General features: G+C 39.1%; 2 protein-coding genes across 2 annotated transcripts; both read right to left on the bottom strand.

Moving 5' to 3' along the window:
• Positions 1-225: 225 nt before the first annotated feature.
• On the bottom strand, positions 226-8,433 carry LOC140999401 (deoxynucleoside triphosphate triphosphohydrolase SAMHD1-like). The gene is made up of 14 exons (XM_073469766.1): positions 8,377-8,433; positions 7,957-8,117; positions 7,404-7,519; positions 5,966-6,045; positions 5,104-5,262; positions 4,636-4,736; positions 4,327-4,447; positions 4,148-4,239; positions 3,887-3,993; positions 2,911-3,041; positions 1,601-1,669; positions 1,361-1,465; positions 1,098-1,220; positions 226-237 (listed from the first exon to the last, which is right to left on the bottom strand). The coding sequence occupies exons 1-14, from the start codon at positions 8,431-8,433 to the stop codon at positions 226-228; spliced, it is 1,434 nt and encodes a 477-aa protein (XP_073325867.1).
• Positions 8,434-14,688: 6,255 nt separating this feature from the next.
• Positions 14,689-26,046, bottom strand: LOC140999400 (deoxynucleoside triphosphate triphosphohydrolase SAMHD1-like). The gene is made up of 15 exons (XM_073469765.1): positions 25,990-26,046; positions 25,422-25,582; positions 25,086-25,201; positions 23,695-23,762; positions 22,404-22,574; positions 22,208-22,308; positions 21,909-22,017; positions 21,738-21,829; positions 21,468-21,583; positions 20,167-20,301; positions 18,691-18,703; positions 15,555-15,624; positions 15,311-15,415; positions 15,052-15,176; positions 14,689-14,740 (listed from the first exon to the last, which is right to left on the bottom strand). Exons 1-15 carry the CDS (start codon positions 26,044-26,046, stop codon positions 14,689-14,691), a joined length of 1,491 nt encoding a protein of 496 aa, XP_073325866.1.
• Positions 26,047-27,776: the final 1,730 nt, after the last annotated feature.

Here is a 27,776-nt window from a genome sequence, read left to right as displayed (position 1 = left end):
ATATTGATAGATAAAAGTGCAAAAAAAGAGTAAAACAACCACAACCACCACCAAGAATGAACTTCAAATATCACTCCAAGTCAAAACATTGTTATCAGTTTTCCATATTGATTAACATGATTAACATCAAAACCAAACACCACTAAATATCTGAAACTCATAATCAAGAAATAAATGTCTGCTTTAAATGACCTACTCCATTGCAAATGTGCTTTACGCAGTGCTCTACATCTTTACCTGATCATGAAGAATACACAGATTATACACAAAGAAGCATAAATGTGACAGATGGCTGAATAAAACCCTGTAAAACATTCAGTATTCAGTTTTACACAAAGACATTTTGAGTAACCATGATTGATTTTTCACAACATAATGACAGAATGTAATGTATTTGGTACTAACATGGTATTAAACAGGGATTCAGTCTTAAATGAAGCACTTACAGCTGCAGATGGAGAAATGGAGTCTAAAATGTGACTGATTTCAAAATGATCAAACTAAAACAAAGATATGTGAATAATATTGAACAGGCCTAAGTACATGCCCTGAATGTGCATCAATGCATCCTCATTGATACTCATTTACATGCATCATTGTTTTTTTGTTTGTTTTTTAGAGAAAAATGGTGTTACATACTCACCATATACAGCAGTTTAATAATTTCTAATCATAACGAATAAATGAGTACCAGGGAGTTTTTGGTTTCTTTCTTCAGGTTTGGATCTTCATCTTCCAAACTTCAGATTAATTGGATGTTTCCCCAGGGCTGTTCTCTGCTGGTCCATCATCTCTGTACTGCAGGTAGGTAAAGAAAGTATCAGTATTAACAAGAGCAGTGCAGCGTTAAAAGGAAAATGCCAAATGTTACCTCGATCCAGCTTATGACTTGTGAGGATCTGCTACTTGTCTTTGTCTTATGTGACAGATAATTTGCAGTTGGTGGATTGTTTGCCAGAAAAAAACAAGATACTTCAAGATGCCACATTGGGCTTTAAGATGTTTTTCATCTGTATAAGATAGCTCTATTAGTCAATTAATGTAGAAAAGAATTGGTAGATTAATTGATGGAAATAGTTTTCAGATCTAATTGTTACCTCTCGATTTTTCTTCCACTGCTCGAAGTGTTTCTTGGCAGCGCTCACACTTGTTACATCGGTCTTCTTGCAGTAAAACCTGATTATTGTCTCAGAAAAGTTTGTTGGGAGAAGTTGGGACACCTTAAAAACAACAGCAGCATAAAGTTGTAAAAAATAACATACCAGGAGCTGCCCTATAAATAACAACACACAGGGGACAAACAGCACATGCAAGGAAAGACTAAGATGAAATATTCTGTCATCACTGCTTTTTTTCTGACCTTCTCTTTGGGGAGCTTGACTGCCTTGTCTGGGTTCTCCTTGCTGTAGAATCTCATATGATTCACAGGGTTCTTGTCTTTCATCCGATAGTCCAGAGTAATGTCCTAAATGATAAAGGTGAGCTAGAAGTTGTTTTTTATATTCACAAGTGAATTTTGCCGCAACAGAGGGCATCTGACAAATCAAATGAATCATCAAGATCAAGATGTGAAGTTAAAGTAATTAGACTACAAACATACCAAAGCTTCAAAGTCCTCTAGTTTCAATCCATGAGTGAGCAAATCCTTGTTCCAAGCTTTGATCACATCCTTAGGGAGGGAGGAGAAAAGGTAAGAAACAGGTGGAATCTCTTTGTTTCTTGGTTTTGGCTCTCTGTCCACACTAAAGCAGTTTTTTTCTCACCCCAAAATGAAGTTTGAAGTGTTCAAGTCCATTTATGTTTGAAGAAAATGGAGCTTTTGAAAAATGATGATGTAACCCTTCGCAGTTTGGGAATAACGTGTAGCCTACATTACATATTAAAATGTAAATGGGCCGCACTTAAACTATCACTTTTCAACTTTAACGGACAAAGTGCCTAACTATTCACTCATTCACACGCTCACACACCAGCCCCATTCACACTGCCCTTTGAGTGCGAGGATCCTGCACCAATTCACCAATTCTCCGCATCCTCCTCTGTGTGAAATTCCGCTGTGGCTCTGATGCGCCTCCGGAGGTAGTATCAGAGGCGCAGCAGAGGCGAAACGGCATCTGTGTGAATGGATAGGCCGGCGGCGCGGAGCAGGGGCGTGTCGATCTGATGGTGTTCAGTCTGATAACTAAACAGATCCTTCACTCAACAAAATAAAGAGAAATGTCCCACAAAGCAACGTTACAGGACCAAACAACAGTAACGTAGTAACTGGTAGTGTCTTTGGCAACTTATATGAGGAAAAAAATACCACAGTTATACGTGGAAAAGCGTCTGTCATCCTGTCTGTCCTACCAACTCTTCGTCACATTTCTGCCCGAAAAACAGCGTCTGTCCCTGGCAAAAAACTTTAACTCACCATATGTTTGTCTCCTTCACTACTGTGTTGTTGTAGTTACTGTTTTGAAAAAAATCACAGCGAATGTCAGCCCTCCCAACCGAGATTTGGCTGCATTAAAACAGGTCATCACAGGGACTAGGAGGGGACTGAAAGGGGGTTCAGTGGGCTAAAAATGGCCTGGAAACTCATGTGTGGGCATTGTTTTCACACAGAAACAATGTGATTTAAAAATGCCCCAGCTTAGTGTAGACATAGCCTATGATTTTGCTCAGAGTGCTGTCGCATCATCTAAATTCAATTTCTAGGAATGACCCTGGAATTTGCTGTGGTCGACATGAAATCCAGGCACAATACCTATACAAGGTGTGTAAAATGATAGAGATGACAGAAACAAGCAACGTGCACTTAACAAGAACAAAGAGTTTTACATCCAGCTCTGTTGTAATAGTGAACTAGTTAACATTTCAAACAGATGTGGAAGGCAACATGGCAACACAGAGACATTAGATACGCACCTCGGTGGGTTTCTTAATCTGCATTTCCCCCAGAAACCTGTAGAGTTTTCGAGAGATGATCCTCTTCAGAATCTGCCTAGCATCCTCCAGTTCGGTGGAGGAAGAGAAGAGTATTTGCTCAAACACACTATCTACAGGACAAACAGTAACAGAGTTGAAGAAAGGTGAGTTTGAGTTTGACAAGGTTCAAAAGTAAATAATAAATAATTTGATTATGTGATAAAATGACTTAATAATTTGTTCTTAAATACATAATAATATTAATAATATAATTCATATTATTTAAACATCCTTGATAAAAGCTGGCTCAATCTGGTATTTTGATTTTATCACTGATTACAACTATCTAATTTACAGGATCTGGTGTCATTTAATGCGCATGATCACATGATCAAAACTACCTAAAATAATAACCTCTTAGATATATACACGTAGATACCTCATTGGCTGCTCTTGTTCACAAGACTGATGTGGCAAAGCAGCTGCCGTATCAGAAGCCACGCCTCCGAATGCAAGTATTTCTAGGTTGGAAGTCTAGCCACGATTAAAAAAGATTGCTGAATTTCAACTGGTTTTGGACTATGATATAATATTTACAATCAACAAATCCCCCGTAATTACCTTTATTATTTCTTTTCATGTAAAATCGCCTCACTTTTGGAGATACAATTTGGGAATAAATGATTTACATTTTGTGCCACACATTAAGTACAAAAATATATAGTCAGTGTATTAGCAGGTTTGTGCAGACTTGTTATAATTATATGTTTTCTTCACTAAATCTAACAACATTGTACAAGAGAAATAAAGGACAATTTAGCATTATGTTTTCAGGTTGTCCATCCCATTCTTGTGAATGTTCTATTACAACAACGCCTTGAGGGAATTTCTTCAAATTTGTCATAAACATCTACTTTGAGTTAAGGATGAACTGATTAGATTTTGTTGGTCACAGACCACAGTGGTATCTACAGACCTGTCAGCTTGGTGTAGGCCTTCATATCCTTCATGGCTGTGGAGAGAGTCAACTCTGAGCCTTCAATCTTGATGTGCTTGTCTGCTTCTACAAAAGCGTCTGTGATCCTGGATAATCATACCCAACATCATTATCTCTTTTAAGAACATGTTGCAGTGTTCCATACAAGAGAGTAAATCATAAAGGAAATGACATAAGCTACATCAGACAGCAGACAGCGCTAAATGTTGGAGTACCAACAGGGGAAGGATATGTACTCACATAGCCTCTATGATCTTGGTCACTTTGTGTTGGTAGGCTCTCTTGTGGAGTTGGCACCTTGTGTGGAACATGTCATAGATATTGCCTGCCTCCTGTTAAGATAACCGATAGTTTAGTCTCATCTAATCAGATAAATGGATTGCTGTTTAAAATCTGATAAAAAGCAACAATGTCTGAACCTTGTCTCTAAAACAGATCTGCTTCTGAAATGTATCCTCGACTTCCACCTCACACACCCTGGCAAAGTGGAAGAAGCGGTGATAGTCAAAGTTGTTCTTCATGCCCAGGTGGTGGCAGTCCCTGAAATTATTCAAAGTTAAGAAATATGTGGAGAAATTTGGTTTAATATGTTAAACTAATCAATTCACCCTGAGGAATCCTGCATATTGTTAAAATAATCCAGAGAATATCGTATTGTAATACATAGTAGTTCATGCTTCTATATCAAAAAGTGAATTGTTCTACAGTAGCTGTTCAACAAGTCCCACCTGGCAAAGTAGTCAAACTTGTCCACATCAATGCCATTTCTTTCGTTGGACACGATTTCATAGAGGAAGGACTTGTCCTTTGACCGACCTTTATATGGCCACTGAGAAGATGACACACACGAGTAGATTTAGATATTGGCTGCTGTGGTAAAGATGATACTGATTGATTTAACACAATTCACTTGACTGACCGGAGTTCCCTTCTTTTCAGGGTCCGTCACTTTGACTAGGTCCTTGGTAGGCTCCAGGCCTTTCTTCTCCATCTGTGTCTCCAGGTCATTGACTTTCACCGGGTTGTCAAACATTTCTATCGAGGCCTTCTCATGCATATTTTTAATATGAGAATTCAAAGGAAAAAAAGAAGCAATCACTCACTGTACAAGTAGTTTCCTAAATATAGATAGATATTGGCTGCTGTGGCATGATGATACTGATTGATTTCACACAATTCAAGTGAGCATGACTGACTGTATTGTCTTGAGCTGCTTTAGTGTCCAGAGGTCCGTAAATCATTTCTTTGATGAAGACCAGGTCCTTGTCAGGGTCCAGGCCCCACTTCTTCATCTCCGCCTCCGGTTTGTTGACTTTCACCAGGTGGTCAAACATTTCTATAGAGGCCTTCTCATGCTGCAACAGAAACAGACTCATTCATATATTAACATGAGAATTCAATGTAAAAAGAACAATCACTCACTGTACAAGTAGTTTGCTGAAACATGACAGGATCTGTCATTTTTGCCAGATGACAGATCTGTGGCTATAACTCACAGCAGTGGTTCCCAAACATTTCTGCGGTGCCCCCCTTTTGTAGATCACAGTATTTTAAAACAAGCACGACTGGATTAGTACCCCCAGGGGCCCCTGAGCACTGAAGCTTATTTGTTCATCATTCAGCCATCTTCCATATTATTGTTTCTGTTGTATTCAGTGAAAGTTTTACAACATGTCTTCACAGTTTTCATTGTGAACAATGTTATGAATTAATATTTTTCTCACTGGACTGAGATCTAAAGGATACTAAATAAACTGTGTATTATACAACACTACCAAATATAAACTTTCTCTTCTTCCTTTTTATCGGCAATGACGTAGCTAACCTATTTCAGTTGCCTTTTTGTACATAGCCCCGTTTGAAACGCCCACCTTCACATGATGGGCAGATTTAGGAAGTATTAGGGGGTGGAGCATCAGTAGGATGCGTGCAATGCATAAAACATGACAGATGACATAAAACATGACAGATTTCTCCTGTAATGCAGTTTCTGTCTCTGTTTTTCTCTGTACTTAATTTTCTGATAGGTTCTTTTGTCATACATCATGGAAAACTTACCTTCCACTTTTCATCATGACCTGGATCTGGATTCCCCTTCTCGATGAACTTTTCATACAGATGGGAAAAGGGCCCATGTCCTAGATGTACAGAAATAGTTATAAGATAACCTAATAATTATCTTGTGTGAACTGTAAAGTGAGCGGCTGTGACTCAGGAGGTAAAGCAAGTAGGATGGTTGGTGATTTGATCCCCTGATCTCGTGGGTGCATGTTACTTATGGTACTGAACCCCAAATTGCCCCCAATGGCTTTTCCATCGGTGTGCAAACAGCTGAGCATAAAAATATCTTGAGGCTTTTGGATATGAAGTGCTGTATTGCTTCTTGTTGGCCATGCAAGTTGCAGAATAGTGTATCAATATGAGTGAATGTATCTACCATTAACCATGAACTTATCAGACCTGTTTTTACATGAAATAGGGCAAATTAGAGACAAGGATATACTCTCCCCCAATTTAATAATTGCATTTTTATAAAAGAACTATTTTGGGACCTGCTTCCATTTGTTGTTATTATATTTTGCTGGTAATGTCAGTTCAACATTTCAGCCATGTTTATCTGTTTGATGAATATGATAAACTCATGATGACGTACTGTACATTTTTGCAGAATCATTTTCATCAACATACCAGTAGGTTCCATACAGGTCTTTAAAAAAACTGACTCAATCAGTCTGAATCATGGTGACTATGATTGTTATGTGTCCTAAATTTTGATTTACCTCTCACTATAGAAGAAACCACTGGGTGTCAGTTTATTAGAAGGTAATGAGTGAATGAGCGGTCATTTCTTGTGTGTACAGTGAGTGCTACACTATGAATGCCTTACAGGAGAGACTGGAAAAAGTGACATTATTGTATATTAAAACAATTATTGCATCACTCCTCTCTCTCTGAAGAATGTTTTTTCAACCCCACCCTTCAGTATGATGGTTTGGAAGAGCTTCAAACACTGTTGCCTATAGTTCTTTGAGCTTAACCAAAACTTTCCACTTCACCATTCTTTCTTTTTACGTTAAGCTGATCTCAATGAAATTCAAGACTGCAAATGTTTCACATTAACGGCCTCCCCATACCTTTCCTCTTCTTTCCTGTAAGGCATTTAATCTGAAATATCTGCAGGAACCTTTGAGTTTTAATTGGCATCAGATCAAAATTAAAATTAGAACAGGCGTATTGTTAAAAGAAAAATACCTAAATTGTACATTTTCATGTGAAACACTGCACAAACTGCCTTTATTTTCTTCATTCATTCTTCATTTAGGGGCCAGCCTTTTATTGTAAATACTTGCTGTAACACTGTACATTAGAGCAACACCAGCTTTTATTGACAATTTGTCAAATAATGTCCATCTGTCATTTTTACTCTAAATCACAACCAGCAATTAACACTTAAAACCTTTTACATGTAATAGTGAAAAAGGTATGTATTACTCACCCAGGTCATGGCAGAGACCAGCAATCTGCACACAAAGGATGTCTTCATCAGTGATCCCGAGCTCCGGCTGCCGTGTTCTCAGAGCTCGTACAAGCTCTCCTGCCAAGTGTGCCACCCTTTACAGCAGAACAATGAAAAAATCCAACTCATTACTCAATTATCGTATCTTATTGCAAAACAGAAAATATGGACTTGTATATTTGTACTAAGGTATGCAATGTTAACTTTAATTTCATTGCTTTGTTCATGTCATTGTTGATACCAGCCATTAGGATTGAGTATCTTCCTAATCCCCCCTCTCTTCTCCCTCACCTGCTCGTTTCCCTGTGTTTGTCTGTGTCTTTGTTGTGGCAGCGGTGTCTGTGGCAACAGAGACCTGCACCTGCAGATCATCAGTTCATCAACCTCAGCTATATCAACCCGGTCTCTTCTGCACTCCAGTGCCACATTGTTCCGTCTTGTATGGTGACTAAACCAGTGCTCTATCTCTCAAATTTGTGAGTATCTTAGGACACAGAACAGTTGCAGTGTATCAGAAAAAATGCAGACATACCCAATGGAGTGTTCGAAGCGGTTGTGGGATGCTCCAGGGTAAACAAAGTAGGCCCCCCCAAGCTGCTTGATGAATCGAAGTCTCTGGAACTGTGGCGTGTCAATGATTTTGACGAGAAGTGGGTGCAACTCCAAATGCCCGTGGATGGGATCATTAAACACCTGGCCGGACAGAGTCCCAAAATATTACCCAAAAGAGTACCAGTACAACCAGCTGTAATCTCTTGAGGGCTCTGTGAGCTAGCAAAAGGATAAGAATTCAAACATTTTCTTGAATGAGGCCTATTGAATTCAAACATGAAGCCACAGCTACAGAGGAATAAAATATACACAATCATAATACAAGTACAGTAATAATTATTATAGCTATCTAGGCCTGAAAATGAAGTGTGATGTGTAGTTACAGTACACAATATTTTACCTTGCCTTGGAAGATTATCTCTACCTCCTCTGACGAGCTTTCAGAAGTTGTAGCCATGGCTAACTGATGCTTTCTATGTTTGTCCAACAAGCAGCAGATATATCAGGATAGCCACACGAACAATATTAAAACACGTTTAGACTGCTGAGGGGTTGGAACAGTACCTGGCTTTTATATCTCACCACACCTATCAGATTGGTCACTGCCCTCATCAGGGAAGTGAAAACGCATTAGACTGCAAAAGAGAAATTAACAAAACAGATAAGACACTTTACTTAAAAAACAAAAGATTTCAGAACACAAAACACAACAGTTTAAGAAGTGGCATTCCAGAATACAGGCATTTCACAAATTTGATAAAAAGTATTTAATAAGAACAACTCCCTTTTAATCTTGACTAACAACCCTGTCTCCCTAAAACTACATTTATATATTTTAATATGCATTGCCCAATAAGTTCAGGAGGGAATGTGAGGGAGGAAGAAATGCCTGAATTAAGTTCACTGACAATTTTGTTCCAATACAGAAAATTTGACATTCTTATACTCTTTTTACTCTTATACTTATTCTTATAACCACTGCCCTTCATAGTACTTAAAAATTGTGTTACTGGTATCACAATAAACAATATGACACATTTATAGAACATCTGTCTTCCCTTCTCCCTCACCTGCTCGTTTCCCTGTGTTTGTCTATGTCTTTGGGTGTGGCAGCGGTTTCTGTGGCAACAGAGAGGTGCACCTGCAGATCATCAGCTCATCAACCTCAGCTATATCAACCCGGTCTCTTCTCCACTGTTCCATCTTGTATAGTGACTAAACCAGTGTTCTGTCTCTCAAATTTGTGTAATTTCAGAGTTTTTCTTGTGTAGCGATTTTTCTTGTGCTTGAGCTCAAGTGTTTTTCCCCTACTGTTTTTCCCCTACTAGTCTAATGCTCGTGTTTTTTCCCTCGTGTGCAGAACCTCCAGCGCCTCTCCGCTCAGCTCCACTGGCTCACCTGTGATACCTTTACGTCACCACCAGACAACCCAGCCTGCCTGCCTGCCCTCCTTGTCTTCTAATCCATCAAGAACTCTGTTGCAAAATAAATACCTTTAAACTGATTTCCAGCCTCTGCATTTTGGGTCCAGACAAAACCCCACCTTAACAGTTCTGGTTAAATGCTTGGTTAGGGTTAGGAAAAAATAATAGTTTGTCTTAAAATACCTATTTTGGTCGTCACAATCCCGGATGGAGATGGTCTGACTTCCCATGAAAAATAGACGGGTTTTGGTCAGTGGCTAATAGACATTTAATGTGAACATGATATGCCACATTTAGTACGAATGACAACCTTGGACATATGTGTGCTACTAACATTTCATCCTGGTGACTGGTGTTGTCACACTTCACCTCACAAATCATGATTGATTGTACTTTATATCGTATGTATAGCCTTCATTTAATGAGGAAGTCTCTTTTACAAGTGAGCCCTAACCAAGCCAGGGTCTAAATCACAGCATCAAGGAAATGACAAGCGAACAACAACAACATTAAAATCAATCCACAATAGCAGCAGTTAGTCTTACAATATATTTTATTATACAGTGCGTAGAGAAGGCAACAATATTAAGGCATATGTAAAGATCAAGAGTTTGGCCTGTAGATCATTCCAGCACTAAGGACCGTAGTAGGACAGGCTTGATTTGCCAATCTGACATATAAGTAAGGCACTATGAACTGAAGCAATTTGTGTGATTTGAGATTAGAAACATTTTGCAACGAGAAAAATGTGGTTAAAGTAATCTTGAAGATTAAGATGTACAAGTGTTGTAGCCTACGCAAAGTGAGGTATGATTCTCCCACCATGCTGCATAAGGTACAGTGATAGGTCTTGAAGCTAGAATTAGTCACATACCTCAGGGCTGAGTGATACAGGGGGTCAAAACTGGATAAGGTGGACAGTAGGGGTACAACAATTCACTGATATTAATCCAAAATTGGTTTTAAAGTTAAAGATACGCCTACACCGATACGCGGACCTCCGGGTCAATCAAAATGTACTGTGAACTGGTCAATGGCCCAGTTTTAAAGTTATGAATTAGTTGAGTGAGGCTGCTATGATGCTACTTCCTCACAGCATCTTCAAACTCTCGTAAAAGCCTGCCAGGTAAAAACGAAAGCAACATGTCCGACAAGGCCGACAAAATTTACAATACACTGTCAAATCTAAAATCAAAAGTTTGGAAGAGATTTGGATTTTATAAGGAGGACGGGAAGTTGTCGGGAAGACGACAAATCGTTCACCTGGTGAGACAGCATGGTGAAACCTGTGCAGACAACGAGGATGCTAGTAAAGCTAGCACTAGCAAGAAAAGGCAAGACAAAGACACAGAGATTAAACACTTTTTCAGCCACAATTTAGCCACAACTCGGCAAGGTCTAAGATTATTACGGCATTATTACGGCAACTTTGAGTTCAGCTCATGAAAAATGGGAGCAAAAACAAAAGTGTTGCGTTTATATTTTTGTTCAGTGTAAGTAAGGCACTTTGAACTGAAGCAATTTTGTGCGATCAGGAACATTTTGCAATGAGAAAGATTTGGCTAAAATCCTCTTGAAGATTAAGATATACCAGTGTTGTAGTCTATGCAAAGTGAGGTATGACTCTCCCACCATGTGTTACGGTGAGGTTATCTTTCTAGGACCCAAATGCAGAGCACGGAGACAGGAAGTCAGAAAGTAAAGTATTTATTTGACATTATTTATCAGTTATTTGACTGTGATTTCCGGAGGGTAATGAGGAGGAGACTAGACTTGTAGGCAGATAAGCAGGCAAGCAGGGTTGACTGGAGCCAGCATGGAAGAACACAGGAGAGCAGGTCAGCAGGAAGCTGAGCAGAACGGCGCTGAAGATCTCTGCAGGAGCCAAAGACAAGGGAATCAGCACAAAGGCAAAAACACAGAAAACACGAAAATACAAAATGGCAGCACTCCGAAGTCACCGTAAGGGATGCAATAATCTAGCGCCGAAGTGGTGGAGAGACCAGGTAGATAAAGCCAGAGGGTGATGAGATGATCTCGAACAGGTGTGCCGCTCTGCTGCTGCTGCTGCTGCCACGCCCACAGACACACACAGGAGAAGGAGCAGGTGAGGGAGAAAAGGAGGGAGGAAAAGCAGGTAGGGAGAACCGGACACAGGAAAACAGAAAAACAACATGACTGTCACTGTAGCACCGTGACACCATGCTGTGTGAGGTACAGTGATAGGTCATGAAGCTAGAATTAGTCACATACCTCAGGGCTGAGTGATACAGGGGGTCAGACTGGATAAGGTGGACAGTAGGGGTGTATCAATTCACTTATATGAATCAGAAATTGGTTTTAAAGTTAAAGATACGCCTACACCCTATTTAATGTTAAATAAATACGGTTATAGCTACAGTTACAAAATGGTATAAATGCTGTTTAAGAATAAAGTTCTGATGGGGAAATATATAATAATTCTATATTTTATTATTTGTGGCTTTGAAGGAGTCAAATTCAACTATGATAAATATGCAAATACTGGAATCAGCCTACATAATAAACCAAGTGAAGTGTAAACTCCCCCAGATTCACAGAAAAAAACAAAAAAATTCCAGTACACAACCTCAATGGTGACCCTGAATGCAATGAACGATAAGAAAAAACAGATTGCAAAACTATATTGCAATTTCATATTTCAAAGTAAATACCAATAAAACTCATACAAAAGTTTTGGATAAGCAACAAACTGTGCAATTGCTGTTTGTATCACGTAATTTCCCATAATAGTTGTGCAATTACACCGTTACACTTTCTTCTTATTATAATACTTCACACCTTGTGTGTGCAGTTATCCTGTGCAATGCTTATATCCTCATGGGGAAGATGAATACAGTGTATATACTCATTATTATCATTATCACCATTTCTACTTTATTTTCCTGTTGTCAAATTTTGGTCTTGCTTTGTGTTGTTTCATTTTTATATATCAATCAAACATTTTGTGCTTCTGTTGGTTTTCAGATAATAGTTTTGGTTGGGGTGCCTGTTTTTGCTGCATGTCGGATTGGACAACTGTAACAAAATATTTTTTTTGTGTGGATATTGATCAGTGTTTAACTTACTTACTTACTTCATCCCTGCACAATAACACAATTATCATCCCTACTGTAAACAACTAGAAACTAACAAACAAAAGGCCATTTTGTGATGTGCACTGTTAACGTAAATTGTGGATCATCAGTAAACACCAACCTCAGCACATATTGTATTGTTTTATTTTACAAGTGAAACACCTCACTTCCGGTTTATTACCTTCATGTAACATGACGCAGGTCGCCCCCTTGTGATTAGCGCGCGGAGGGTGGAGCCAATCATAGTGATGACGTCACGACCCAGGATTCCGTTCAGTGAGGGGTCTTAAAACTACTTATCTACGTCTGCAGTGAAGTATGGTCGTAATGTAAACACACGTGTCCGGAGCACTGGACGGGACTGAACCCTACTCTTGGTAAGTCAATTTTTGACACTTGAATATTCACTTTGAACTGCTGAATGCAAGAGACAAAAATTAAATTAGGTTTTTCTTCTGCACAGTTTAAAAACCGCCCGCAAGACAAAGGGGATACATGAATTCAAACTGGTTGTCCTAAAAAAAGAGCAATATTTAAATGCTATAGAGTGCTGTAGTAATGAGTCCTAGAACCTGGACATCAGTTAGCAATTTTGCACATCCGGTTCCCGCCTCTCAAAGTCAACAGGTTTTCAGCTAAATGCCTGAAATAGTCTCTTTGGTCACCACAGGATTAACATATTTACACGTTTTGTTCCTCAGCATAAAATAAATTATTAAATGTCCCACACTTGAATTTTAAAGCGCTTACGTGTCTTAAAAATGGTGTTTGATTTGTGGCTAAATGAAGCTACAGAAGTTGTCGCAGACATTAAACGTCATCATGCCGAACACAGAGACGCATACTCACTTGTCCGTCCTTTCAAGATGCATTTTGTAATGAAATGCTTCAGTTAAAATATTGAAACATATTTACTTTGAGCAAATACTGCGAACCTTGTTCACACTTTAAGTTATTCATGAGCCATATTATGAGATTTATTTCAGTTAATGTACAGTTCCTTACGGAGTCACTGCATTTACACTCATAGTGTTTGATATGAGCTTAATTAATTAAAAATGTGTTCTGAAAATACATAAATGCTATAAATACATTGCATCATAAAAACTCAAATTCAACTGTTGTTATAGCATCTCCATTCTCCATCTGTATATGATTTTATCTATTGTTAGACAAGTTGAACTGCAAGAGGACACACAACAAAGAGGAAAAAGAGCTTTATTTCAACAAGAGCAGGCACAATCTGTTATTAACCCATCTCAATAGGGATACAGTTGAAAGGTTATAATAACCTCTGGTAGGTTTCCCTTTATTCTTCACAATTCTGTCTTAACCACATTCATACAGGTGGTTACATCAAAGAAAGCAAATTGAGTTGTATAGCATGACAGATTATTAAATATGTATTTCATATTGATAGATAAAATACAAAGTGCAAAAAAAGAGTAAAACAACCACAACCGCCACCAAGAATTAACTTCAATCAAACATCACTCCAAGTCAAAACATTATGTTATCAGATTTCCATATTGATTAACATGATTAACATCAAAACCAAACACCACTAAATATCTGAAACTCATAATCAAGAAATAAATGTCTACTTTAAATGACCTACTCCATTGCAAATGTGCTTTACACAGTGCTCTACATCTTTACCTGATCATGAAGAATACACAGATTATACACAAAGAAGCATAAATGTGACTGATGGCTGAATAAAACCCTGCTGTAAAACATTCAGTATTTAGTTTTACACAAAGACATTTTGAGTAACCATGATTGATTTTTCACAACATAATGACAGAATGTAATGTATTTGGTACTAACATGGTATTAAACAGGGATTCAGTCTTAAATGAAGCACTTACAGCTGCAGATGGAGAAAGGAGTCTAAAATGTGACTGATTTTAAAATGATCAAACTAAAACAAAGATATGTGAATAATATTGAACAGGCCTAAGTACATGCCCTGAATGTGCATCAATGCAACCTCATTGATACTCATTTACATGCGTCATTGTTTTTTTGTTTTGTTTTTTTGAGAAAAATGGTGTCACATACTCACCATATACAGCATTTTAATAATTTCTAATCATAACGAATAAATGAGTACCAGGGAGTTTCTGGTTTCTTTCTTCAGTTTTGGATCTTCATCTTCCAAACTTCAGATTAATTGGTTGATTCCCCCAGGGCTGTTCTCTGCTGTTCCATCATCTCCTTCCTGCAGGTAGGTAAAGAAAGCACAGACAAGTGCATCAGTATTAACAAGAGCAGTGCAGCGTTAAAAGGAAAAATGCCAAATGATACCTCGATCCAGTTTATGACTTGTGAGGATCTGCTACTTGTCTTTGTCTTATGTGACGGATAATTTGGAGTTGGTGGATTGTTCGCCAGAAAAAACAAGATTCTTCAAGATGCCACATTGGGCTTTAAGATGTTTTATATCTGTATAAGATAGCTCTATTAGTCAATTAATGTAGAAAAGAATCGGTAGATTAATTGATGGAAATAGTTTTCAGATCTAATTGTTACCTCTCAATTTTTCTCTCCCACAGCTTGAAGTGTTTCTTGGCAGCGCTCACACTTTTTTCATCAGTCTTCTTGCAGTAAAACCTGATTATCCTCTCAGAAAAGTTTGTTGGGAGAAGTTGGGACACCTTAAAAACGACAGCAGCATAAAGTTGTAAAAATTAACATGCCAGAAGCTGCCCTAACAACACACAGGGGACAAACAGCACATGCAAGGAAAGACTAAGATGAAATATTCTGTCATCATTGCTTTAGTTCTGACCTTCTCTTTGGTGAGCTTGTCTGCCTTGTCTTGGTTGTCCTTGCTGTAGAAGTTCACATGATCCACAGGGTTCTTGTCTTTCTTCCCATAGTCCAGAGTAATGACCTAAATGACAAAGGTGAGCTAGAAGTTGTTTTTTATATTCACAAGTGAATTTTGCCGCAACAGAGGGCATCTGACAAATCAAATGAATCATCAAGATCAAGATTTTAAGAAAAGTGAAATAATTATACTAAAAACATACCAAATCTACAAAGTCCTCTGGTTTCAATCCACCAGTAAGCGGTTTCTTCAATTCCTTCTTCCAAGCATTTCTCACATCCTTAGGGAGGGAGGTGAAAGGGTAAGAAACAGGTGGAATATCTTTGTTTCTTGGTTTTGGCTCTCTGTCCACACTCGCCCCAAAATTAAGTTTGAAGTGTGTAAGTCCATTTTCCCGTCTTATGTTTGAAGAAAATGGAGCTTTTGAAAAATGATGATGTAACCCTGCGCAGTTTGTGAATAACATGTAGCCTACATTACATATTAAAATGTAACTGGGCTGCACTTAAACTCCACTTTTCAACCTTAACAGACAAAGTGCTTAACTATTCACTCATTCACACACGCACGCACGCACGCACGCACGCACACACACACACACACACACACACACACACACACACACACACACACACACACACACACACATTCATGGCAGCCATGCAAAGCGCTGGCCTGCCTATCAGGTGCAATTTTAGGTTCAGTGTCCTGCTCAAGGACACGACGACAATGAACAGAGGAATCAGTGATCAAACCACCAGTCCCAATCTACCTCCTCCTTAAACACATCTGTGTATATGTGGCAGGATGAACTTTTTCATCCACTCCCCGCCCCGTCCTCTTTGCTCGATCCACATCAGGTGCGGGTCGGCGGGCTGCGCCTGATTGAGGGGCGGGGCTGGCCGCCACTATAGCTGCACAGATGCCTGCTGCTCAGTTTGCGCTTTTGTCTCTCCGGGTCTGGCGTCCAGGGGTGGTGTGGCGTGTGGTTTGGCCTGATCGGCGTGGTGGTTGGCATTGTAGGATTCGCTGCTTCATTGCTCGGTAAGTGTAAGTCCTGTTCAGCGTGGTTTACTGGGGCCGCTGTGTGTCTTTTTGGGCATTACACCTGTTCTATGTTGTGCTTTGCAGTGCGGTTGTCTGTCGGCCGCGGCGGTGGGGGACTGGAGTTGTCCACGCTGGGCGGTTTGCTTTCTCCAGGTAGGCTGGCTCACCTAAGGCTTCGGCGGCGTTGATTCAGCCTGCCGCTAATGTAACTTTTCTCTGGTCTCTCAGCAGTAACTTTATGCGCGGCTCGCTGCGCTTCCTCTTCTGTCGGGAAAGCTGTACCTGTTCTATGTGGTAGATGGTCTGTAGTTCAGATTACTTTCGATTACTTTCAGTAATGATTTGTAATTTTAATTGGCGATTTTGTGTGTAATTTGCAGGCACGCTGTGCGCTGCGGGACTCCAGGTCCTAGTTCAGTGTTCCGCCGCACCAGGTGACACTGCCGCTGTCTCGTCTGCCGCTAGTCCGGTTCGGTGACAGTCGTTAACTGACTCACTGCAACCGTGCGCTGCTAATTGTTGGTCCGCTGTTCCCACTGCTGGGGCTTGGTGGCTTTATGTGTGGAGTTGGCACATTTTGAATTATGTTTGCATGAATTAATGATTGCTGTTTTTCCTAGGTTTATTTCTAATTGATTTGCTTTGCTGGTGTTTTGTTTATTTTTGTGTTTAAGTGTTTTCGTTCATTTAAGTTGATTGCATGATTTGTTTTCCGTTTGTACATTTTGGATTGTGATTGCATGCTTTAACGATTCTTTTTCTAGGTTTATTATTTCTAATTGGATCGCTGTGTTTTGTTCCTTTTTTTTGTGTTTAAGTGTTTTTGTTTATTTCAAGTTGATTGCATGATTTGTTTTCTTTGCTAACATCCTCGTTTAGCCGAGAGCTTAGAGATGTAGTATATAGGTGGAAATGGTATACCACAACTAAGTACCTGTCACTGGGGGTGCAGTAGTTTTATTGTCCCTTTTAAACAACTTAATTGTGAAATAAAATATTCTTTTTATATTGAAATCACATCTGTTGTCGGGGTGTATGTTCGAACCTGTGTCCTTTTCTCATCTAAGTTCCTGGGGGCGAAACTCCCCCAGGTGGCGTTGTCGAGCAACAAAACAAATACACTGATTGGCAGTTTGTTGAAACTAGCGTGACCATAAGTCCCGAATCATCCAATTCTCTCACTCGTGTTCCCCTCGCTCTTGCCACATATATATGAGCTATGATTAAGTGACAGAAAAATATGTAAAGGACTACAACTATATTGTGAATTTGGCTGCATTAAAACAGGTCGTCACAGGGACTAGGAGGCAGGGGCGTAGGAATGAGTTTAACATTGGGGGGGACACATATCGGAAACCTGACAGATCCGTTAATGGTTTGAACAGAAATGTCATAAATTAACTACACTGCAAAACATTCACAAATGTATTTTATTCTACTAAAAAGATACATTTGTAAAGGTAAAGGAAAACACATTTTGAATGGCAGTGATGAACTGATAAATATCAAATCAATTCTTTAATTGCAGGCCTAATCATCCAGTTTTGTAGATTAATAAATAACATGAAGAATATTGATCAAAATTTGAATTCAAATTTTCTGAATACATTTTCTTTTCTTAGTTGTATCTTATGCCTCAATTAACAGACACAGATACAGGCAAAGGTTACGGTGAAAGGCAAAAACAGCATCAAGAATGTTAACATATAAACCAACTTGTTTTTACTCTCGAGTGATATCCTTCCACATTTCCACTAACTGGTGTGTGAGGGTAAAGGTAAACGAAAAAGACATTAGAATGGATGTAATGAACTGATAAATGTCAATTCCTGTGTAGTTTTCTGTCACAAATAAAAGTTGGATAGCACTGTACAGTCCTGCATTCAATAATTTGCGTGCCATGTGATTTTTTTTTTTCAGTGTCAAACATGTGCCGTGGCGCACAAAAGGTTGAAAAACACTGGCCTAGGCAAAAGAGCCAAAATGTTTTTTCCTCCTGTCATTTGCAGCCACAAATTGTTTGCAAATTGACCTCTTGTCCAGTAAGTCAAGTTTATCCTGATGGACATGACAGACAGCAACATGGTTAAGTCTGTTTTGATTCATTGTGGACTGGAGCCTGCGGAGGACACTAAAACTTCTCTCTGCCTCAGAGGATGAAATGGGGACTACCAAAAGCAACCTGACCAGGTTTTCCACTTGCCCAAATAGTCTACGTACCTCCTACAGGCAATCCACGAATGATCTCTGCAGCCTCTGCACTGTTGCTAAATGAGTAGTTCAGGCGAAACATGGAAAGTTGCACTGGAAGTGACTCTGTTCAACTCTGGGTATTTCTCAATGACTGCAGCCTCAATCTCTCCACTCAGAAGTGTCTCTTCCAACTTTTGCAAAGTCAGCAAGTCATCCTGGTTAAATAGCTCACTGAGCTGTGCATCTACAATATCCAGGACTTTAAAGAATTCCCCTCTGTAGGGGTCCTTGGCACTTTTAGGCTGATGTGCCCCAACTCCTTCAATGAAGCGTTTTGGGGGCAGTGTGGTCTGTGGAATGGTAATGGGCTTAACACCTAAAGACTGAACCACAGCCGTCGCCTCTTCAAACAGAGTTTTGAAACTTGCCTCATCTCTTTTGGCCTTGAGTGAGGTCCTAACAACTTGGACAGCAGCCCTCATGCCAGCAATGGTTTCAGTTCTCTGAAAGATGTTCAGGCATTCAAGCTCACAAATCACTGGTGAGGCAAGGATGAGACCCAAAACTGTTTTGCCTTTCCTAAACTGCCCTAGCAGGCCATTAGCAGTAGATGCAGTATTTGAGGCACCACAAGCCATCTCCTGCAAGCTAGCCAGCACTGACCTATACTGTGACAAAACAGCTGTGATGGCTTTGCCCCGTACTGTCCATCTCGTGGGACACAGGGGTTTTATTGCAGTGCATGATGGATTCTCTGCATGTGCTATTGCTGCATGGGTCGCCTTAAACTTCCCTGAACAGAACTTGAGTGTCAATGAATTTTGGGTGTGGCTGATATGACTCTCTCCTCTGTCCCCTGACTTCAGTGTCTCTCAGCTGTCTGTCCCTGCTCTGAACACCCTAAAAGGAAAACAGTCACAATGTCACACAATGCGACGAGACTGCAGTTACTACAAGCACCCTAACCCTTTAAGGTTAGGTGAATAAGGTATAGAAAAATACTGATGGGAAAGCTGGTGCAATATTAAAATCATGTTTGTTATATTATTGTTTAAATTCAACCGTGTTCACTTCTTATCATGTTCAAACCTTCCTCTCATGATCAACAAACTAAAATCACCTCACCCTTCATATAACACCTACCTGCAACTGTTTAGTGATGGCTCTCTCTGCATCATCCTCACCAGTGTTAGTTTCCAGCTGAACTTCATCTGATCTCTAAAATGAAAGCAGTGGAGATGAATGAGGTATAGAAAAATACTGATAGGAATGTCAAGAACAAGCGAAAAAACACAGACTAACTCCTTTCTAGATCTGGGAGATGTGTAACGTTACTCTTTTTCAGAGTGCTATCACATCATTCTAGGAATGACCCTGGAATTTACTGTGGTCGACATGAAATCCCGGCACAATACCTATACAAGGTGTGTAAAATGATAGAGACGACAGAAACAAGCAATGTGCACTTAACAAGAACAAAAAGAGTTTTACATCCAGGTCAGATGTAATAGTGAACTAGTTAACATTTCAAACAGATGTGGAAGGCGACATGGCCACACAGAGACATTAGATACGCACCTCGGTGGGTTTCTTAATCTGCATTTCCCCCAGAAACATGTAGAGATCTCGAGAGATGATCCTCATCAGAATCTGCTTAGCCTCTTTTAGTTCGGTGGAGGAAGAGAAGAGTATTTCCTCAAACACACGATCTACAGGACAAACAGTAACAGAGTTGAAGAAAGGTGAGTTAGAACAAACCAAAGACAAGGTTCCAAAGTAAATAATAAATAATTTGACTATGTGATAAAATGACTTCATAATTCATTCTTAAATATATAATAATAATATAATTCATATTATTTAAACATCCTTGATAAAAGCTGGCTCAATCCAGCATTTTGATGTTCATCACTGATTACAACTATCTAATTTACAGGATCTGGTGTCATTTAATGTGCATGATCACATGATCAAAACTACCTACAATAATAACCTCTTAGATATATACACATAGATACCTCATTGGCTGCTCTTGTTCACAAGACTGATGTGGCAAAGCGGCTGCCGTATCAGAAGCCACGCCTCCGAATGCAAGTATTTCTAGGTTGGAAGTCTAGCCACGATTAAAAAAGCTTGCTGAATTTCAACTGGTTTTGGACTATGATATAATATTTACAATCAACAAATCCCCCGTAATTACCTTTATTATATCTTTTCATGTAAAATCGCCTCACTTTTGGAGATACAATTTGGGAATAAATGATGATTTACATTTTGTGTCACACAATAAGTACAAAAATATATAGTCAGTGTATTAGCAGGTTTGTGCAGACTTGTGATAATTATATATTCTCTTCACTAAATCTAACAATATTGTACAAGAGAAATAAATGACAAATTCAGCTCTAGTCTCATATATATAAAAAGATTGATAATGATTGATACAATTTTCAGCACCTTACTGGTATATTACTTTAAAAAAAAAGTTAATCTTTTGTTCTTGATCGAACATATCAAGACAGTCACTCAACCACTTACATTAACTTACAAGAAGGATCATCTGTAATATATCAAATTCAACATGTTTGTAACATTAATATATTGTAAAACAACTTGTCACATGGTAAATGTTATTCTCTGTTGATTGGTCTTAAAATTTTCAGCACAAAAGTCTGACATTTTTTTATGGCTCTGTGCCGGCGATAGCCGAGGCTGGATGCATCATGTTTTCAGGTTGTCCATCCCATTCTTGTGAATGTGCCATTACAACAACGCCTTGAGGGAATTTCTTCAAATTTGTCATATACATCTACTTTGAGTTAAGGATGAACTGATTAGATTTTGGTGGTCACAGATCACAGTAGTATCTACAGACCTGTCAGCTTGGTGTAGGCCTCCATATCATCTATGGCTGTGGAGAGAGTGAAGATCTTTCCTTCTGAGCCTTCAATCCTGATGTGCCCGTCTGCTTTTAAAAAAGCGTCTGTGATCCTGGATAATCATACCCAGCATCATTATTTCTTTTAAGAACATGTTACAGTGTTCCATACAAGAGAGTAAATCATAAAGCAAATGACATAAGCTACATCAGACAGCAGACAGCGCTAAATGTTGGAGTACCAACAGGGGAAGGGTATGTACTCACATAGTCTCTATGTTCTTGTTCACTTTGTGTTGGTAGGCTCTCCTGTGGAGTTGGCACCTTGTGTGGAACATGTCATAGATATTGCCCTCCTCCTGTTAAGATAACCGATAGTTTAGTCTCAGATAAATGGATTGCTGTTTAAAATCTGATAAAAAGCAACAATGTCTGAACCTTGTCTCTAACGCAGATCTGCGTCACACCCTTCACCTCACACACCCTGGCAAAGTGGAAGAAGCGGTGATAGTCAAAGTTGTTCTTCATGCCCAGGTGGTGGCAGTCCCTGAAAAAAAATCAAAGTTAAGAAATATGTGAAGAAATGTGGCTTAATATGTTAAACTAATCAATTCACCCTGAGGAATCCTGCATATAGTTAAAATAATCCAGAGAATATTGTCATTGTAACACATAGTAGTTCATCCTTCTATATCAAAAAGTGAATTGTTCTACAGCAGCTGTTCAACAAGTCCCACCTGGCAAAGTAGTCAAACTTGTCCACATCAATGCCATTTCTTTTGTTGGACACGATTTCATAGAGGAAGGACTTGTCCTCTGACCGACCTTTATATGGCCACTGAGAAGATGACACACAAGAGTGGATTTAGATATGGCTGCTGTGGTAATGATGATACTGATTGATTTCACACAATTCACATTAGCATGACTGACTGCTGCTGTAGTGTCCAGAGGTCCGCCAATCATTTCTTTGATGAAGACCAGGTCAGTGGTAGGCTCTAGGTGGTCGTCCTTGGTAGGGTTCAGCTTCCACTTCTTCATCTCTTTCTCCAGGTCATTGTCTTTCACCAGGTAGTCAAACATTTCTATAGAGGCCTTCTCATGCTGCAACAGAAACAGACTCATTCATATGTTAACATGAGAATTCAATGTAAAAAAAACAATCACTCACTGTACAAGTAGTTTGCTGAAACATGACAGGATCTGTCATTTTTGCCAGATGACAGATCTGTGGCTATGACTCACAGCAGTGGTTCCCAAACATTTCTGCGGTGCCCCCCTTTTGTAGATCACAGTATTTTCAAGCAAGCACGACTGGATTAGTACCCCCAGGGGCCCCTGAGCACTGAAGCTTATTTGTTCATCACTCAGCCATCTTCTGTATTATTGTTTCTGTTGTATTCATTGAAAGTTTTACAACATGTCTTCACAGTTTTTATTGTGAACAATGCTATGAATTAATATTTTTCTCACTGGACTGAGATCTAATGGATACTAAATAAACTATGTGTATTGTACAACACTACCAAATATAAACTTTCTCTTCTTCCGTTTTATTATCAATGACGTAGCTAACCTATTTCAGTTGCCTTTTTGTACATAGCCCCGTTTGAAACGCCCACCTTCACATGATGGGCAGGTTTAGGAAGTATTAGGGGGTGGAGCGTCAGTAGGATGCGTGCAATGCATCCTGGTACATGTAGGCAGGCTGTGCAAGCATTGCTTCCGTAGTGCAAACGCTGTGAGGGACACTCGCGTGAACGCGGAGCGTGCCTCCAGGCAGATACAGTATAGTGACTGTTTAGGCTGTAAAAATGTACTAAATGACGTCGTTTCGACTAAACTCTGGATGTCGCCACTTCAGGACACTTGGATTGCAGCGGACGAGCAGTATGGAGGAATATTACAAAGTTTTTGTGTAGTTTTATGGACCTTTTCGTCTCGGGTGCCACTCACGCTCGTTATATGGATTATTGTTGGAGGATACCCCCGCGGGTCTCCAGCTGCACTTTGAGGAATAAGAAACTACACCGGACTTATCATCAGTATGTGGGTGAGTCGATAATGACTGGATTTTGTTTTAGAGTGAACTATTCCTTTAACACTGATTGGGATATCGACATAAAACATGGCAAATTTCACCTGTAATGCAGTTTCTGTCTCTGTTTTTCTCTGTACTTAATTTTCTGATAGGTTCTTTTGACATACATCATGGAAAACTTACCTTCCACTTCAATTCTGGACGTCTTTTCTCGATGAACTTTTCATACAGATGGGAAAAGGGCCCATGTCCTAGATGTAGAGAAATAGTTATAAGATAACCTAATAATTATCGTGTGTGAACTGTAAAGTGAGCGGCTGTGACTCAGGAGGTAAAGCAAGTAGGATGGTTGGTGATTTGATCCCCTGATCTCGCGGGTGCATGTTACTTATGGTACTGAACCCCAAATTGCCCCTGGTGGCTTTTCCATCGGTGTGTAAACAGCTGAGCATAAAAATATCTTGAGGCTTTTTGGATATGAAGTGCTGTATTGCTTCTTGTTGGCCGTGCAAGGTGCAGAATAGTGTATTGATATGAGTGAATGTATCTACCATTAACCATGAACTTATCAGAAATAGGGCAAATTAGAGACAGGGATATACTCTCCCCCAATTTAATAATTGCATTTTTATAAATGAACTATTTTGGGACCTGCTTCCATTTGTTGTTATTATATTTTGCTGGTAATGTCAGTTCAACATTTCAGCCATGTTTATGTTTGATGAATATGATAAACTCATGATGACGTACTGTACATTTTTGCAGAATCACTTTCATCAACATACCAGTAGGTTCCATACAGGTCTTTAAAAAAACTGACTCAATCAGTCTGAATCACAGTGACTATGATTGATAAGTGTTCTACATTTTTTGATTTACCTCTCACTATAGAAGAAACCACTGGGTGTCAGTTTATTGGAAGGTAATGAGTGAATGAGTGGTCATTTCTTGTGTGTACAGTGAGTGCTGCACTATGAATGCCTTACAGGAGAGACTGGAAAAAATGACATTATTGTATATTAAAACAATTATTGCATCACTCCTCTCTCTCTGAAGAATGTTTTTTCAACCCCACCCTTCAGTATGATGGTTTGGAAGAGCTACAAACACTGTTGCCTATAGTTCTTTGAGCTTAACCAAAACTTTCCACTTCATCATTCTTTCTTTTTACGTTAAGCTGATCTCAATGAAATTCAAGACTGCAAATGTTTCACATTAACGGCCTCCCCATACCTTTCCTCTTCTTTCCTGTAAGGCATTTAATCTGAAATATCTGCAGGAAGTTTTTAGTTTTAAAATTAGAACAGGCGTATTGTTAAAAAAAAACAACCTAAATTGTACATTTTCATTTGAAACACTGCACAAATTGCCTCCATTTTCTTCATTCATTCTTCATTTAGGGGTCAGCCTTTAATTGTTAATACTTGCTGTAACACTGTACATTACAGCAACACCAGCTTTTATTGACAATTTGTCAAATACTGTCAATCTGTCATTTTTACTCTAAATCACAACCAGCAATTACCACTTAAAACCTTTTACATGAAATAGAGAAAAAGGTATGTATGACTCACCCAGGTCATGGCAGAGACCAGCAATCTGCACACAAAGGATGTCTTCATCAGTGATCCCGAGCTCCGGCTGCCGTGTTCTCAGAGCTCGTACAAGCTCTCCTGCCAAGTGTGCCACCCTTTACAGCACAACAATGAAAAAACTCATTACTCAATTATCGTACAGTATCGTATTGCAAAACAGAAAATATGGACTTGTACACCTGTACTAGGGTATGCAATGTTAACTTTAATTATTATTTATTGCTTTGTTCATGTCATTGTTCATTACCTGTCATTAGGATTGAGTATCTTAGGACACAGAACAGTGTCAGTGTATCTGAAAAAATGCAGACATACCCAATGGAGTGTTCGAAGCGGTTGTGGGATGCTCCAGGGTAAACAAAGTAGGCCCCCCCAAGCTGCTTGATGAATCGAAGTCTCTGGAACTGTGGCGTGTCAATGATTTTGATGAGAAGTGGGTGCAACTCCAAATGCCCGTGGATGGGATCATTAAACACCTGGCCGGACACAGTCCCAAAATATTACCAGTAAAACCAGCTCTAATCTCTCGAGGGCTCTGTGAGCTTGCAAAAGGATAAGAATTCAAACATTTTCTTGAATGAGGCCTATTGAATTCAAACATGAAGCCACAGCTACAGAGGAATAAAATCAATAGATACAATTAAAAAAATGTATGTTGTGGAGCAAAATAGAAAAGTTCTTCTGAGTATTTCGTGAACTAGTTTTTCATACTGCAATCTTCCTCATCTTTAATGTTTCCATCACCTTCAGCTGGAGATTGACTTTGGACTCAACAACTGACAACAAACATACACAATCTTAATACAAGTACAGTAATAATTACTATAGTTATCTAGGCCTGAAAATGAAGTGTGATGTGTAGTTACAGTACACAATATTTTACCTTGCCTTGGAAGATTGTCTCTTCCTTCTCTGACGAGCTTTCAGAAGTTGTAGCCATGGCTAACTGATGCTTTCTATGTTGGTACAACAAGCAGCAGATATATCGGGATAGCCACACGAACAATATTAAAACACGTTTAGACTGCTGAGGGGTTGGAACAGTACCTGGCTTTTATATCTCGCCACACCTATCAGATTGGTCACTGCCCTCATCATGGGTGTCTTGTGATTGATTAGACCACAAAAACATTTCAGTAAATCAAAACTGAAAACACATCAGACGTTCACAAGACACATTCTTATACTCGTTTTACTCTTATAACCACTGTCCTTCATAGTACTTAAAATTGTGTTACATTGTGTAACAAAATAGTTGTTCAGTTGTGTTACTGGTCAAATTATTCTATGCAGACATTGTGATATTATTCCTACAGAACCTTGTTTAATCATGCAGTCAGGTCGTCAAATCCCTTCCTGCAGCATGTGAGTACTCAAAGTGTTGTAAATGTAAAATCCTTCCAGTGAATGTGTATGTATACTCTGTACAAAACAGATTATGTGAGCATAAAACTGCAACTGAAGCCATAACATAACTTTATTTTGGTAATTGTGGTAAGAAAAAGACAGATAAAACTAATAGGTCAGGTAGTGCCCACACACTTTATTAAATATACAGTATATTAAATGCACTGCTGGTTACTGTTCTGCTTAATTTGTCTTCCCTTCTGTTTACCTGTTTACAGGTAGGGCCACCCAGAGTAAAAACAATAGCCGTCCTGCTTTTAAAGAGCCACATTCCATCATGCACCCACGCCCATTCTGCCATTTAAAAGTCATTTTGCCAACTCATCACAGGGAGAGAAGTGAAACTAGAACTTCACTTTGTTCTTTAAATGTGTAATGTTATTCTGTATCATTCATCTATCAGAGTATGGAACTACACTCCATACTTTTAACTTTACTAGTTATATTTATTTATATAAAAGTAGCTCCTATAGAGACAGATTTGTTAAAAGTGAATGTGTCTTGTTGCAACTTTACATTTGTTTAGTCTGAATTTTCTATTTGTCTCTTGTAACAACACTGTGCTTATGTTCTGGTTAAATGCTTGGTTAGGGTTAGGAAAATATAATAGTTTGTCTTAAAATACCTATTTTGGTCGCCACAATCACAGATGGAGATGGTCTGACTTCCCATGAAAAATAGACGGTTTTGGTCGGTGGCTAATAGACATTTAATGTGAACATGATATGCCACATTTAGTACGAATGTCAACCTTGGACATATGTGTACTACTAACATTTTATCCTGGTGACTGGTGTTGTCACACTTCACCTCACAAAATGCAACTTCACTTCACGACATCAATCTGAGAGCTATAATCACCTGACACTTTATTGTCAGATTTTACATACTAAACAGATGATTGGCTTGTAAAATTTGACACGTTATAAATTTATCCACCCAACGTTTCAATTTTAGCAAAACCTCAAGCAGCTCAAAAATTGAGATGATGCTTGCTAATATAACAGTCATTGGGTATTTTTGTTTTAATTATGCACAGGATGCAGGCAAGCATGTGGATGGTGTGCTACAAATTCCTGCCAATGGTTTCACACTTTTTCACAGATCTTTGGGGTCAATTACTCAAACAATGTGCAAGCAAAGGCAGGGAAGAAGAAGTCTGGATACTAGCAAACACTATGTAAACAAACCAGGATTTGAAATATTAAAAAAATTGGGGATACACAAAATGTTTTTTGGTTAATAACGCTTAATGAAAACAAA

Source organism: Pagrus major, chromosome 7 (genome assembly GCF_040436345.1).
Source record: "Pagrus major chromosome 7, Pma_NU_1.0".
Taxonomy (NCBI): Eukaryota; Metazoa; Chordata; class Actinopteri; order Spariformes; family Sparidae; genus Pagrus; species Pagrus major.
The sequence above is the reverse complement of the archived record's forward strand: the minus strand, read 5'-3'. Positions and strand labels throughout refer to the sequence as shown.

Coding starts and splice junctions, on each gene's coding strand:
- LOC140999401 (XM_073469766.1), bottom strand. CDS start 8,433: ATGGCTACAACTTCTGAAAGCTCGTCAGAGGAGGTAGAGATAATCTTC. Junction 4,448..4,635: donor AAGTTTGACTACTTTGCCAG/GTGGGACTTGTT, acceptor GAATAATTTCAG/GGACTGCCACCACCTGGGCA. Junction 3,994..4,147: donor ACCAAGATCATAGAGGCTAT/GTGAGTACATAT, acceptor ATGATTATCCAG/GATCACAGACGCTTTTGTAG.
- LOC140999400 (XM_073469765.1), bottom strand. CDS start 26,046: ATGGCTACAACTTCTGAAAGCTCGTCAGAGAAGGAAGAGACAATCTTC. Junction 22,309..22,403: donor CTCTGGACACTACAGCAGCA/GTCAGTCATGCT, acceptor TCATCTTCTCAG/TGGCCATATAAAGGTCGGTC. Junction 21,584..21,737: donor AACAAGAACATAGAGACTAT/GTGAGTACATAC, acceptor ATGATTATCCAG/GATCACAGACGCTTTTTTAA.